At 47.4% G+C, this 15,245-nt stretch overlaps 1 protein-coding gene across 3 annotated transcripts; it reads right to left on the reverse strand.

Annotated features, from left to right (window-relative positions):
- Nucleotides 1–804: 804 nt before the first annotated feature.
- On the reverse strand, nt 805–4,344 carry Lrrc25 (leucine rich repeat containing 25). Of its 3 annotated transcripts, none has more exons than XM_057752829.1 (3): nt 4,288–4,344; nt 2,824–3,620; nt 805–1,115 (listed from the first exon to the last, which is right to left on the reverse strand). In XM_057752829.1, exons 2-3 carry the CDS (start codon nt 3,609–3,611, stop codon nt 980–982), a joined length of 924 nt encoding a protein of 307 aa, XP_057608812.1. In that variant the 5' UTR covers nt 3,612–3,620; nt 4,288–4,344; the 3' UTR covers nt 805–979. The 3 variants fall into 3 exon arrangements, with proteins under 3 accessions (XP_057608812.1, XP_057608811.1, XP_057608814.1); XM_057752828.1 differs by having other exon boundaries at nt 4,197–4,344; XM_057752831.1 differs by having other exon boundaries at nt 968–1,115; nt 2,897–3,620; nt 4,197–4,344.
- Nucleotides 4,345–15,245: the final 10,901 nt, after the last annotated feature.

Below are 15,245 nucleotides of genomic sequence, written 5' to 3' on the forward strand. Positions count from 1 at the left end.
ATAGGTGCCGGAGTCTTGAAGAAGTGAGTTCCAATGCTGATAAAGGAAGTAGACAGAGAGCAAAAGTTCCCTTCTTTCATGTCCTGTTAGACTTCCAGTAGAAGTGGTGGCCCAGATTAAAGGTGTGTCTTCCCACCGCAATATCCAGATCAAAAGCCTCTGCCATTTCCAAGGTTCGGCTGAGAAGCAGATCTTCCAGGCGGGTGTGGTGGCGCACGCCTTTTATCACAGCACTCCGGAGGCAGAGGCAGGAGGATCTCTGCTCTATCGAGCAAGTTCCAGGACAACCTGGACTACACAGAGAAACCTCGCCTTGAAGGACAAAACAAACAGAAAGAAAGAAAGAAAGAAAGAAAGAAAGAAAGAAAGAAAGAAAGAAAGAAAGAAAGAAAGAAAGAAAGAAAGAAAGAAAGAAAAGAAGAAAAAGTGGGTCTTCCCACTTAGAATTACGCAGCAATCCCTCACAGGTGTCCCCTCCATTTGGGTTTTAATCAATTCTGATGCAGTCAAGTTGACAACCATGAGCAACCACGACAGCCTTGGACAGTTCTTTGGGCTTATTTTGTTTTTAATTTGTTTGTATGTCTATTTGATGAGCATTGAACCCGGGTGGGAAGGATGGAAGGAAAGAAAAAGCGACACGTGGAGAGGCAGGGGAGAGCAGCGGGCAGAGGAGGGCGGGAGGGGGGGGGAGGGGAGGGGAGGGGCGCAAGCGGGCTGGAGCCCCGGGGTCTGGATGGGTGCAGAGTCACTTGGGAATGGAGAGTCACCTCTGTCAGTCACGCGCTGAGCCCCACGTGGCCCCCAGCATTTACCGAGGGTTCAGTCCGTGTCCGTGACCCTCCTGCTTTGGGGGTCCTCGCGCCACCTCTGACTTTGAGAGTTCTGGGGAGCGTGGGGGCTGCAGGGGCAGAGTCTCCAGGCTCATGTTTTGTCCTCACAAGGGGAGGGGGGGTGGTGGGGTGGGGGAGGCGACGACTCAGCGCCCCGGGGCCATGGACTCCTGGTTGTGTGCTGGGACCCTTCCCAGGGACTCCAGGTTGCAGTACACCGGCTGAGGGTCCAGGTCAGCACCCTTGTAATTCATGTAGAAGTCGGTGTCCTCGGAAGGGCTCCTGAGGGGGCAGATGGGCGTCAGAGAGGGCTGCAGCACGTTTTGCGCTCTCTCTCTCTCTCTCTCTCTCTCTCTCTCTCTCTCTCTCTCACACACACACACACACACACACACACACACTCAGGCTTAGAGCTCTTAAGTAAGTCAAAGGGTGAGAAGGGACCCGTGGTCCTCGTTTCTTCTGTTGTCGTTGGTTACTAACTTATCTGACATTACAGGAAACCCGCTGTGGCCGGGGTGATTTGGATAAGATCATCCCTCTTGGGCAGAGATTTGAACCCTCAGCTCCCACTGGATGGGCAGATCGCTCCCAAGTCATGGAAAGCCTCTATTTCTGCACCATCAAAACACAAGGGTGGAAGTACTCGGGAGGCAGAGGCAGGAGGATCTCTGTGAGTTCGAGACCAGCCTGGTCTACAAGAGCTAGTTCCAGGACAGGAACCAAAACCACAGAGAAACCCTGTCTCGAAAAACAAAACAAAACAAAAAACAAAAAACAAAAAACCCACATGGGTGGAAAAGTCACACTGAATTTGATTTTTTTTTTTTTTTTTGGTTTTTCGAGACAGAGTCTCTCTGTTGCTTTGGTGCCTGTCCCGGAACTAGCTCTTGTAGACCAGGCTGGCCTCGAACTCACAGAGATCCGCCTGCCTCTGCCTCCCGAGTGCTGGGATTAAAGGCGTGCGCCACCACCGCCCGGCTGAATTTGATTTTTATATCTGCCTGTGTAGTGTGTGCTAGCCTCCTAGACCTGGTCTGTGTAGTGCAGGTCATGGCGCCTGTGTGTGTCTGGGTGATGGCTCCATCTGGGCTCAGCCCCACAGACTTCACTTTCCTTACTATCAATTGCCTGTGGGGGCAGAAGAGGCTGTGAGAACTCTGGGAACCCCATATGTGAGAGAGGAACCAACCCTGGGTACTTGGAGGCTCAACAGGCCCAGGGCGGGGCCGTCTTCACCCCGCTGGGGTGGTGATAGAGTGACTAGCTTAGGTCGATGACCTCCCCACCCTCCTCAACATTTGCATACCCTCGTTCTCAGCAACTGGGTTACCCAAATCCCCAGCCTCAGCTTCCAGCAGGGCCTCTCTCTTCCTTCCCTGTTCCTGGCTGGTCTGATGACCTACAGACTTCCCCCACTTTTTCTCTCTCTTTCTCTCTTTCTTTTTCTCTCTCTCTCTCTTTCTTTGTCTCTTTCTTTCTGTGTTTCGCTTCTTGAGACAGTGTCTCATGTGGTCTAGGCTGCTGGCCTCAAACTCGGATCCTCCTGCCTCCACCCTCACAGTGCTGGGAACACAGGAACACCACCAGCACCCTTGCTCCTTCCTTCAGCCTTAACCGCTGAGTATCCCAGGTAGGTATGCATAGGGAGATGCAGGAGATGTCCCCGTGACACAGGGACATAGACAGCACTCAGTCACAAGTCTGGGCTGTTTACAGCCCATTTTCCCCTTTCTCCTCCAGAGCTATGAACTGGGTTTGCAGGTTACAGGGAGGAGGCCTGCAGGAACCTCACCCCCAGTCCTGGAGGTGAGGGAGGCCCACGGTCCTCACATAAACAGAGATGTGAAGCTACAGTCTCAGGCTGACTTCAAACTCGTGGTAATCCTCCTGCCTCTGACTCCTTAGGACTGCGATGACAGATACACACCTCCATGCTAAGCTGAAGTCTAGGAATTGTTTACTGTGGACGGTATCTGGGGTCACTCACCTGGGTGCGGACCCCGAGCTGTCCTCAGCCAGTTCGCCTATGAAGACATTCTCATAGTCCAGTGAGGACCCACCTGGTGGCGTGTCCGGGGTCTTGGGGCCCGGTCCCTGGCTACTGTACCTTGGTAGGAAGCCTGTCACAGGTCTAGGGGTATCGTGTGAACTCTGGGCTTTGCTGAGACCCTGGCCACTGGCTCCTCGGTGTTGTCGAAGTCTCCAGGCCAACACAGATCCACTGACAGCCAGAGCCAGGAAGATAGTCCCTGCCACAAGGGCACCCATGGTCTCCGGGGCCAAGCTGGGGGGACAGCTGACCTGGAGGAAGGTGGAGAGGTTCCCTGGTGCTCCCGTGTCCGGGTGTAGACACAGCAGCTCTTCCGAGCAGTTGCTCTGGCGAATGCCATGCCAGGAGACCAGTCCACAGCTACAGTCCACCCTGAGCTCCAGCTCACAGCGCAGGGCCAGCGACGGCTCCACACTGACCAGCCGGTTGTGGGTGACAATCAAGGTTTGCAGCTTCTCCAGTTTGGCAAAGAAGACTGTGGGGAGAGCCCGCAGCCCATTCCTAGAGAGGTCCAGAACCTGCAAGTGACTGGCCTGCAGGGGCTGGGTCCTCGGCAGGGAGAGGCCAAGGCCACTGAAATTGAGGCAGGTGTCGTTGAATGTCTGGGTCCAGTCCACATTGCTCGAGGACACCATGCAGGTGAGATCTTGACTTCCCGACTGGAGCAGCATGGTCAGCAGCAGCAGGACATAGGACCTCAGCAACCTGGCCCCAGTGGCCCCCATTCTAGCAACCTGTGTGGGGACACAAGTGTCAGGTGGTGACCTTACCCTGTGATCTCTTGCTCTCTCTCTACCGGGATTAAATGTTGTGGGTTTAAAAAAAAAATTAATAGTTCAGGCTAGAGGGGGTGACACACTCCTTTAATCCCAGCACTAGGGAGGCAGAGGCAGGTGGATCTCCGTGAGTTTGTGGTCAGCCTGGTCTACATAGTGAGGCCCTGTCTCAAACCCAAATAAAGCACCCGCAACCAGCTCAGACTCTTCTGACGTGGAAGCACACCGCCCTTGGTTGGCCACTGTCCCTTCACCTCCCTGGTCCCCAAGCCTCCATCTTCTTATCTGTGAAATGGGTGCACGTGGCACCTGCTGGCGGACTAGACCACTCTCCCACACACCTGCCCAACTTCAAGATCATCTGCCGCACCCTTGTTGGCCAACACGTGGCCATATGCAGATGAGTGGTTGTCCTGGAAACCGCCGCTGCGGCTCTTGGCAACCTCTTTCCTGCAGACCCGGCTACTCAGTACCGTAAACCCTGAGTGCAGACGCGGATACAACGCTTCTGAGAGCTCTGTGGCCTGGTCTCACCTCCTGCTGTTAACCTTCCGGCCCTTGTGGTGTCGCAAGCTTCGGGGTGCCTAGGGTCTGGTTTGGGGTTCACCGCAGCCCAGCCACCAACCTGGCATTCTCCACCTCTGCGCCCAGCATCTGGAAGACAGGAACGAATGTGTCGGAGTGGAGGGGGCGGCGCGGAGACCCGCCCTCTGCAAGTCTTAAGCTCGCTCACCGAGAGGGAGGGGCCGCTCTTTCCCACTTCTCTCTTGCTGGAAGTCGGTGACCTCACCCTGCGCTCCTCAGCCCGCAGCTTCCCCCACCCGCTTCCTGACTTCTGCTGGGCTCTGCAAATATTCAGTCAACGAACAATCACTACAAATGCCACGGCCCTGGGCTGGGGGAAAGGACAGAGTTGGGCAGTGACCTTCCCCACACGCAATGGAGACAGGACAGGCCCGGGAAAGGGGGCAGGACAGTGACCTTCCCCACACGCAATGGAGACAGGACAGGCCCAGAAAAGGGGACAGGACAGGATCTTGCAAGGCATTCTAGAGAAGGAGGCATGAAGGCTGGAGCTTTAACACATGGCTAGGAGTTTGCCAAAGAGTCTTAAAACCTGTCCTTAATTTTCTGCGGTCCCACAGAGGCTCAGAGGAAGTTAGCTGTTAGCTGTTGAAGAGAGGCTGCAGGGCCTGCGAGGGGAGGGGACATCACTGATAAATAAACCTGACAAGAAATCAGGAGCAGTTCCCATGCAAGTTGTCAGGAGCTAAGGTCCTGGGGCCTGAGGAGCAGCTGGCCAGGAGGAAGCTGAGAGGCAGGGGGCAGAGGAGCTGGTCTCTCACAGGGCACAGGGGAGGGGAGCCTGTCAGAGTGTGACAGGGTCTGTTTGAAGGAACCCGACCCAGGAGGACACTGACAGGAAGAGAAAGCAGGGTCGTGGAGGAGTCCGGCCACCAATGCCCGTGTGGACTCTCCCCACACAGAAGCAAGGCGCTGGTAGGGTCGCGCGTGAGGGGCTGGCCTAGTGGTAGTAGCCTGTACAGCAACGTCCCTTGAGGATGAGCTCATGACGCCGGGTGACCGATGTCAGACACAGCGGCTTGAGCACCCCCACCCCACCCGGGGCCCTAGCAGCCTCATGACGTCAGGGCAGTAGAGTGAACGTGTGAATGTGGCCGGTTTCCTCATTATTATCTCCCTTATTCCATTTCCTTGGGGTGTGTGGGTTGTGAGGGCCTCGGCCTGCAGGAATCTACCTGTTCTCCCCTCCACCACGTGGCCCCAGCTGTCAGCTGTGGGGGTTCTCTCTGAGACAGCATCTCTCCTGCAGTCCATCTCTCTCGCTTCCTCAGGCTTCTCAGTCCTGGGGAACGAGGTAAGTCTGGTGGCCTGTCCATCTTTTCTTTGTGCTGAGCACAATAAAAAGTAAAGCTAGACAAGGAAGTGGGGTGCAGCTGATCCCCAGAAGACTGGGTGTGCACAGGCGGGGCCAGGCCACCAGACTCTCCAAGGTCACTGCAGAGATCACAGCAATCCCCAGACCTAGGGGTAGGTAGCCCAATAACCATATATGCTCAGAGATATTGAAACCTTGAAACCTTCAGAGATAATGGGACCCTCAGCCTCTCCAAATGCCAGTGACACATTCAAGAAATCGCCAAGATCCCTAGAGACAGCGATACAAACACAGACCTCTCAGCACTGAGGTCCAACATCCCAGCCCTGTGCTGCCTCCCCTGCTCCCCCTCGGTAGCTCCTGCCTCTCTCAACTGCAGATCTTCCCATCTTCCCTGTGATGGCCACAGGGACCACTGAGGACTCTCTGTGATGGGCACAATCCAGCTTGCCCACAGGAAGGGGAAGGGCTGCTGTCCAGGCCCAGTCCACAGTAGGTGACAGGTGACATGCTAAGTGCCCAGGGACACGCCAACCCTGGCTGGATCCCGCCTAAAAGGCTCTCACTCTGTGTTCCGCAAACCCAGTTTCTGGCTCTCAAGGAATTTAAAGGTAAAGATTCTGAACTGTGACTTTCACCTGTTCAGTCAGTGTAGCTTAGATCGCCCCAGAATTGTCATCCTCCTGCCTCTGCTCCCCCACCCCAGTGTTGGGTTAGCAGGCCTGTGGGCTGCCCCTAGTGGTATTGTGTAGAGGGCAGGAGGGTCTTCTGCCCACAGAGAAGGATGCATACCTGTTTCCACAGGAAGCTGGAAATGGGGGAGTTAAGCTCCTAGGAACCTGCACTGTCTGCAGCGCTGGTCCCTGCCAACTACAGTGCTTCTCCTCTCCTGCGCACTTTGTTTCCGAGTCAACAGACCCATCAGAAGTGCTGCGGCTGCGCGGGTGCGGGCATCACAACAAGAACAAGCCATATGGACTCTGTAAAGGGATTCCACGTGAATTTGTCTTAACCACACACAATCACGTCAATCGCTTCAGACTCTTTTCCCCAGCATTGCACTGTGCTTCAGAATAACTACATCACCTGCCCACAGTCAGACTCTGCTGTGATCCAGCGCCCTCACTCCCCCTGACCCACAGCGGAACTTCCTTGTGGTCTGTAATTGACAAGGATGTTTGTGTTCTTCCTGGCCGGTGGGTCTCCACAGAAGGAGTAGAGGTATAAAAGGTCACTGGGCAAACTAAAGGTTGCTGTTCTTCCACCTGAAAAGAAGCCTCCCTGTCTCAATCCCGGCACTCCCTGCCAGTTTTGGCTATCCAGGCTGCGCTGGGTGCAGCAAGACTCCAGAAACCAGTTCCTGAGTCTTGCTGAGCACGGTTTCCTCTGCCAACTCTGCTGTCTGCAGAGACCCCACAGAGTTATAGAAGCTGCTTTAGAGAAAATAGGCAGACCGAAGCCAGAGCAGCTAATGTAGCGTAGCCCCGGACTGCGTCTCCATGGGGCCCATGGGGATTTGGAGAAAACCTGAACCACGAGAACATGGCCACACCCACCACTGAGGACGTAGGACTGCAGGACCTTCTGCCTGGTCACGGCTGCCCATGCTTGGCAGGCCAGCCTGGGCTACACAAGGAGACTGGGGTCCCCAGTGAGGGGGGTGCATGGCTCTGGGTGCGGGTCCTCCATAGGATCCTAGAGATTATGTCCGTCTCACGGGTGTGGAAACGTGTGGGATAGAATATTTGTTTAGCTATGTGAACAGTGTTGCCTTTGTTTGTGCTGAGTTTGGTTAACTATGCAAAGATGAGCTGCTGTTTCACCTTGCCTGACTGAGGCACCTGATTGGTCTAATAAAAGCTGAAGGGCCAATAGCTAGGCAGAGAAAGACAGACTGGGCTGGCAGGTAGAGAGAAGGGAGCCTGGCAGACAGACAGAGGAAGCGGGAAGTAGCATGGAAGTGTGCAGATGGGGAAACAATCCTCAGGCAACACACAGATTAATAAAAATTGGTTAATTTAAGTAAAAAAAGAAACTAGTTAGGAACAAGCCTAAGTTAAGGCCAGGCATTCACAGTTAATAATAAGTCTCAATGTCATGGTTTGGGCTTGGTGGTCTGAGAAAGTCTGCTCCCGAAACTGAAGACCAGGCTGGTTGACGGGCTTCTTAGTTCCTGTAACTAAAGAGAGGGTCTGACCATATCGGGTGGACGCCGTGATGCTGCCTGGATTCCCAGGGGATAGTTTGTGTGAACCCAGAAGTTTGCAGCGTGTTCTGCACCCGCGAAGTGAGTCCTTTTCTTGTTATTCTCAGGCTCCAGTGAGCCTCAGCCTTTTCAAAAAGTTTTTTTTTTTTTTTAAATTTATATGTGTGGTGAGTGTGTGAAGCCCAGGAACCCCTGAAGAACAATCCCAACCCCCAGGTGCTGGTGTATCTGACTGTCGCAAGTCATTGGGGATTGGTAACAGAACGTGGTTCCTCTCAAGATCAGCAACTTCTTTTAATGGCTGAACTATCTCTCCAGACACATATGGCTCCTGAGCCTTTGGGATGGTGGACATCAGGGCCCTGTTTGTGCAGTTACGCACAGGAGGGGACAAGAACTCGTTATTTAGGGGCCACGTAGCTTACGATAATCAGACTCGAGAGCTGCAGTGTCCCAGCTCTCAGCAACCACTGGATTCTCACCTGTCAGTCAACAGAATGAGGGACACAAGGGCCCCTCCACAACTGTAGTTGACAGGTAGACATGGGACCCCGAGCCTGGTGCATGCTGGGCAAGCAATTACCTAGGCCATGCCATGGCTCTAGATTTTTTGCTGTGTGTCTGGAAAGAACCAACATTTATTGAGCACCTACTGGATGCAGCAAAATCTCCATCATTTGGTTGATCACGATATTTTGTTTTATTTTGAAACTGTTTGATTCCCTGGAACTGGAGTTATGAACATTTTGGGTTTAAAATCCATCTTATAGTAAAGACAGAAATGGCTGGTTCTTGTTTATAATTAAAGCTGATTCTCAAGGATTGCCCTACGACCCACATGTAACCTTTACAAATGGCTCTGCCTGTTCCAGGAATGGCAACCATGCCTTTGTCACAAGAAGTTGTTTAGTGTAGGCAGAGAGGGCCCATTCATTTCCCAGCTGCCCAGACCCGAATAATCACACAGAAACCACATTAATTACAACACTGTTTGGCCAGTGTCTTAGGGGTATTCCTAGATAGTTCTTCCATCTCAAATTAACCCATTTCTATCGATCTATGTATCACCACAAGGCTGTGCCCTAGCAGCAGGTGTTTTTCTCCTTTGGCGGCTACGTGTCATCTCCTTGACTCTGCCTTCTCTCTCTATCTGTTTGGGTTTCCCACCTGGATTTCTGTGTTAAGCCATTGGCTGAAACAGCTTTATTCATTAGCCAATAAAAGCATCACATATACAGAAAGACATCAGACATCGTCTCCCCTTTTCTGTCTAAATAAAAAGGAAGGTTTTTAACTTCAACATAGTAAAATTACATATAACAAAACAGGTATCAAGCAAGAATTACAGTTACAATATTTCTTTGTGAGTCTCAAGTTTCATATCTAATTTATCTTTTATCATAACTAAGGAAAACTATAACTATAGCTATCTGTTTTCAACTCCTTCAAAGACCAGAAGGATATAATATTACCTAAGTAAACAGGAAGTACATCGTATGCAACTCCAAAGTTCTAGAAATGACTGAGACATCTTCCTGCCTGGACAGTCACCCAAAGTTCTTCTATAATGTCAGGGCATCCATTTTCAGTCTACAGGCCTATAATATCCAGCAGATTTTTCCATGTTTTGTACTGGCAAAGTTCATCAGTTGCTTTCTTCTGTGTCCTACAGAATGCCTGGCAATTTCTTTCATGAAGCAGGAACCCTGAAGAACTGTCTCATCTTTTTGACAAGTTTAAGTAGTTACTTTTCTGTGAGTCCTGAGTGTCCAGTTCATACAACATACCATCAAGCAGTCCAGCTAAGAGCAATTTCTTGCCTAAATGGCTAACTTTGGCACATTGAAGCAAATTCCATACAAAGTTTCTTCAATGCCCATCAACATCTCTGAAGTAATTGGTGCTGCCAGAAGCATGCATGTCTCATTGTCAAGAAAAGACTAAGTTCTTAAGACATTTTAAATAGCATATTCTGTAGGTCTTTAGAAGGGTTGAAGAACACCTATCCATCTGAAATATATCTCTGTCCATCTGAAAAACCTAACTATTTGACTGCAGTTTGACTATTATAGATCACCATCTATTAATCTATATTTCTTTTTTATTGATATTTATTGAGCTCTACATTTTTCTCTGCTCCCCTCCCTGCCTTTCCCCTCTCCCCTCAACCCTCCCCCAAGGTCCCCATGCTGCCAGTTTACTCAGGAGATCTTGTCTTTTTCTACTTCCCATGTAGATTAGATCTATGTAAGTCTCTCTTAGTGTCCTCATTGTGGTCTAATTTCTCTGGGATTGTAGTTTGTAAGATGGCTTTCTTTGCTTTATTTAAAAACCACCTATGAGTCGGTACATGTGATAATTGTCTTTCTGTGTCTGGGTTACCTCATTCAAAATAATGTTTTCTAGCTCCATGAATTTTTCCTGCAAAGTTCAAGCTGTCGTTATTTTTTTCTGCTGTGTATTTTTTCTTTTTTTCCCATTTGATATTTTTTTGCTTCTTTGTCAAAGATCAGGTGTTGGAACAGGTGTGGCCTGATATCCGGGTCTTCTATTTGGTGCCATTGGTCCTCCTGTCTGTTCTTATGCTAATACCAGGCTGTTTTCAGTACTGTAGCTCTGTAGCAGAGTTTGAAGTCAGGGATTGTGATGCCTCCAGAAGTCCTTTTATTGTACAGGATTGTTTTGGCTATCCTGTTTTTTTGTTTTCTTTTTTTTTTTTTTGCTTGTTCATGTGAAGTTGAGTACCGTTCTTTGGAGGTCTTTGAAGAATTTTGCTGGGATTTTGATGGGCATTCTGGTGAATCTGTAGCTTGCTTTTGGTAAGATTGCCATTTTTACTATGTTAATTCTGCCTACCCAAGAGCATGGGAGATCTTTCCATTTTCTTTTTTTTTTCTTTTTTTTTTTCTTTTTTTTTTATTTTTCAAGACAGGGTTTCTCTGTGGTTTTGGAGCCTGTCCTGGAACTAGCTCTTGTAGACCAGGCTGGTCTCGAACTCACAGAGATCCGCCTGCCTCTGCCTCCCAAGTGCTGGGATTAAAGAATTGACTCCATATCTAAGGGCATTAGGAAGTTATCTGAAAGAATTTATATTGTTGAATTTGACATTCAAAAGTTATCAAAAAGTTTTGATAAATTAACAGTCAGAATGTACCTCCAGGATGGCAATCTACATGATATTCAAGAAAAGTCCGAGGGCTGGTGAGATGGCTCAGAGGTTAAGAACATTGCCTGCTCTTCCAAAGGTCCTGAGTTCAATTCCCAGCAACCACATGGTGGCTCACAACCATCTGTAATGAGGTCTGGTGCCCTCTTCTGGCCTGCAGGCATACACACAGACAGAATATTGTATACATAATAAATAAATAAATAAATAAATAAATAAATAAATAAATAAATAAAAAAGAAAAGTCCGAGAAGGAGATGTTATCTTTAAAGGAGAACATTAAAACCTTGGAATCACAGGTGCAGAATGAAGACCCAAGACTTGCTGCCTCCATGAAATCACTAGAAATATATACAGGCCAGTAGATTCAGGCTTTACCAAAAACGATGATAAAAAGGTTTGAAATGATTGAGGAAATTATTGGAGCTGATGAACAGGGAAGAAGGCACAAGGACAGGATGCAACATCACCAGTGCTGTCAGAACTGGATTCCCCAGGGTGTTAGCATTCTACCCTGTAATTTACTCTGACAAAGAATCAACTTCTAAAGGCTGGAAGGAAGCCAAAGAAGGTAGATGGATATCTATAGGAATGATCTAAAAGAAAGTAAGCAAGCTGTTGTAACTTATGGCTTACATTCTGCATTTGTTAAGGAGAAGATAAAGACCTGGGTTCTAACATCATGGCAACCCCCCATGACATTTTTCAGTTAGTTTTAGCAGTCCTGGATGATGGACCTTCACTGATGTTTGGAATTTATTTCAGAGAAGAATCCAAACGTACAGAACAACAGGGAAAAGCTAAAGGTCTTGAGGTTTCCCAAGATCAAATTCTTGGCGAAGGATCGTATGCTGACCCACAGGTTCAAGCTCTTTACCACAAAGAAGTATTGTTCCTATGCCACATAGCAGCCTTGAATGCTTGGGAAAGGATTTAAGAACTAGGGAAAAGGGTTGAATCATATACCAGGGTTAGGCAGGGACAGAAAGAATCCTTTACAGATTTTTTTACAAAGATTAATTAAGGCCGGGCGGTGGTGGCGCACACCTTTAATCCCAGCACTTGGGAGGCAGAGGCAGGTGGATCACTGTGAGTTCGAGACCAGCCTGGTCTACAAGAGCTAGTTCCAGGACAGGCTCCAAAACCACAGAGAAACCCTGTCTCAAAAAAACAAAAAAAAAATTATGGGCTGGAGAGATGGCTCAGGGGTTAAGAGCATTGTCTGCTCTTCCAAAGACCTGAGTTCAATTCCCAGCAACCAGATGGTGGCTCAAACCTTCTCTAAAGGGTTTTGGTGCCCTCTTCTGGCCTGCAGACATATACACAAAGACAGAATATTGTATACATAATAAATAAATAAAAAAAGAGAAACCCTTTTAAAAAAAAGATTAATTAAGGCTGTACAAATAGGAGTAACAGACCCAGAAGCTAGACGAATAATACTTGAATCTCTGGCTTTTGAAAATGGAAACTTAGAATGCAAAAAGATAATTAGGCCTTTAAGGTTTAGATCAGCACCTATAGATGAATGGATTCTGTATACAATGAATGTTGAGACACTTGACTTTAATGATGAATCTTAGGTAGGAGAAGCAATTTCCAAAGTAATAAGGAGACATCAAACTGCCAAATGTTTTAATTGTGGTAGAATAGAACATCAGAGAAGGGCTTGTAGACAATGAATAATATTCTATAATAATGTCTCCTCTGGGAATGGCAAAAATAGGAGGCCTTGGCCTTCAGGTATATGTAGAAGGTGTGGTAAAGGCCGACATTGAGCCAATGAATGCAGGTCAACAACAGACAGAAAAAGCAACCATCAGAAAATCCTTGAGGAGCCACTTGCAGGCCCCCAAGCCAAAAGTGGCCCAGTCATTCCCAGTTACAGTGGAGAATGTGTCTCACCAAGAAAATTAAAAAATCCAATGCCTGCTGTAAAAAGCAATGCTGGTCTGAATGTTAAATTTGGAGGATGAGTCAAAAAATCCAGTAGGACAGAGGAAACGTATATTTTGGCAGACTTCTATTAACGATCAAAGACCAAAGCTAAGAGTTTGTATAAATGGCATTTTTATTGAAGGCTTATTAGACACGGGTGCAGATGTAAGTATCATTACTCCAGAATCTTGGCATCCGAAATAGCTTTACAAGAGGTAGATGTTTAGTTCTTGGGAATTGAATCCCTATCTCGTGTAAAACAAAGCACCCAGATTAACATTTCTGTAGTCCCAAAAACTTATGTTTCTGAGAAAAATATTACAAGATATTATAGACGATGGACACCAGCCATTCAGGCTGTACAAGAACACAAAGCGATTGATAACCTTCAGAGGTACAAACAGCCCTACCTTTAAAGTGGTTAACTAAGAAACCAATATGGGTTAAACAGTGGCCTCTAGCTGAGGAACAGTTGGAGGCTTTAAAACAGCTGGTACAAGAGCAACTATATGGTTGACATATAGAAGAATCTACTAGCCTTTGGGATTCTCCTGTATTTGTTGTTATAAATAAATCTGGAAAATGGAGAATGGTGACAGATCCAAGAGATGTCAACAAGGTTATTCAACCTATGGGCCCTCTACAACTGGAATTCTTCTGCCTTCTCTGTTACCAAAGGGATGGCCTCTCATAGTTATTGATTTAAAGGATTGTTTCTTCACTATACCTTTACAAGAAAAGGATAGAGAAAAGTTTGCTTACTTCTAAGTGCCTACTTATAATAATTCTCAGCCTACTAGAAGATATCAATGGACTATCCTCCACCAGGGAATGCTCAGTAACCCCACCCTGTGCCAATACTTTGTCAGTCAGCCATTGGAAATAATTCATAAGCAATTTCCTAAGTCTATAATTTACTATTACACGATGACATTTTGTTATCTGATTCAAATATAGATACTTTAGAAAGGATGTTTGAAGAAGTAATGATAGTCTTGACTAAATGGGGATTACAAATTGTTCCTGGAAATATCCAAAGAGGATATTCTGTTAATTATCTAGGTTACAGAATAGACTTACAAGCCGGGCGGTGGTGGCGCACGCCTTTAATCCCAGCACTCGGGAGGCAGAGGCAGGTGGATCTCTGTGAGTTCAGGCCTGGTCTACAAGAGCTAGCTCCAGGACAGGAACCAAAAGCTACAGAGAAACCCTGTCTCAAAAAAAAAAAAAAAAAAAAAAAAAGAATAGACTTACAGAAAATTAGAACACAAAAGGCATAAATTAGGAGAGACCGATTACAGGCTCTTAATGGCTTTCAAAGACATTTCCAGTCTATGACCAGCTGTTGGGATAACACGTGATCTAATAGTTCATTTAAACAAAACCTTAGATGGTGACAAATATTTGAATAGTTCCAGAGAATTAAGAGCTGAAACAGAAAAGGAACTGACAATGGTTGAGAAAAAATTACAGGAGGCACATGTGGATAGGGTGAACCCAAATCTTAGTTGTATTTTAGTCATATTTGATGTGGGAGTGTCATATCAATCTGTTGCTTTCATTGATTAATTAATAAAGAAACTGCTCGGCCTGATAGGTTAGAACATAGGTGGGTGGAGTAAACAGAACAGAATGCTGGGAGGAAGAGGAAGTGAGCTCAGACGCCATAGCTCTCCTCTCTGGGGCAGACGCCATGAAGCTCCGACCCAAGATGGACGCAGGCTAGAATCTCCCTGGTAAGTCACCATCTCGTGGTGCTACACACATCGATAGAAATGGGCCAAGCAGTGTTGATATGAATACAGTTTGTGTGTTGTTATTTCGGGTCTAAAGCTAGCCAATGGCCAGGAGCTGGGAGGCAGGAAGTGGCCCGCAGCTCCTTCAACAATATTGGCTTCCAGAATTTCTCCTAGGGGAATTTTAATGCAGAAGGAAGATATTATTTTAGAATGAATCTTTTTTTACCACATAAACCAAGTAAAAAATTAAAAACTTATGTGAAAAAAAGTCTCTGAATTAATTACAAAAGGTAAACTGAGACTTTGTCAACTAGCAGGTATAGACCCAGCAGAGATTATAGTGCCTTTCACTACTGAAGAAATAAAAATGTTATGGGAAGACAATGAACCCTGGCAAAGGAGTTGTGCTAATTTTTGGGGAGAAATTTATAGCAGTTGTCCCAAATGCGGTAGACTTAACCTTATAAAGAGAATTTCTTGGATTCTTTTCTGAATTGTATGTGATACTCCAATAACTGGAGCCCATACGTTTTATACTGATGCAAATAAATCAGGGAAGGTTGGTTACAAATCAGAAGAATTGAGTAAGGTGGAACAAAGCCCTTATAATTCTGTCCTGGAGGCAGAATTATAT

The sequence above is a fragment of the Chionomys nivalis genome, chromosome 20, assembly GCF_950005125.1.
Source record: "Chionomys nivalis chromosome 20, mChiNiv1.1, whole genome shotgun sequence".
NCBI classification, from domain to species: domain Eukaryota; kingdom Metazoa; phylum Chordata; class Mammalia; order Rodentia; family Cricetidae; genus Chionomys; species Chionomys nivalis.

Bases quoted from the DNA above. Each gene is read 5' to 3' on its own strand.
- Lrrc25 (XM_057752829.1), bottom strand. From the start codon at position 3,611: ATGGGGGCCACTGGGGCCAGGTTGCTGAGGTCCTATGTCCTGCTGCTG. The intron at 1,116-2,823 runs GTGAGTGACCCC...CTGCCCCCTCAG, and splicing joins AGCTCGGGGTCCGCACCCAG to GAGCCCTTCCGAGGACACCG.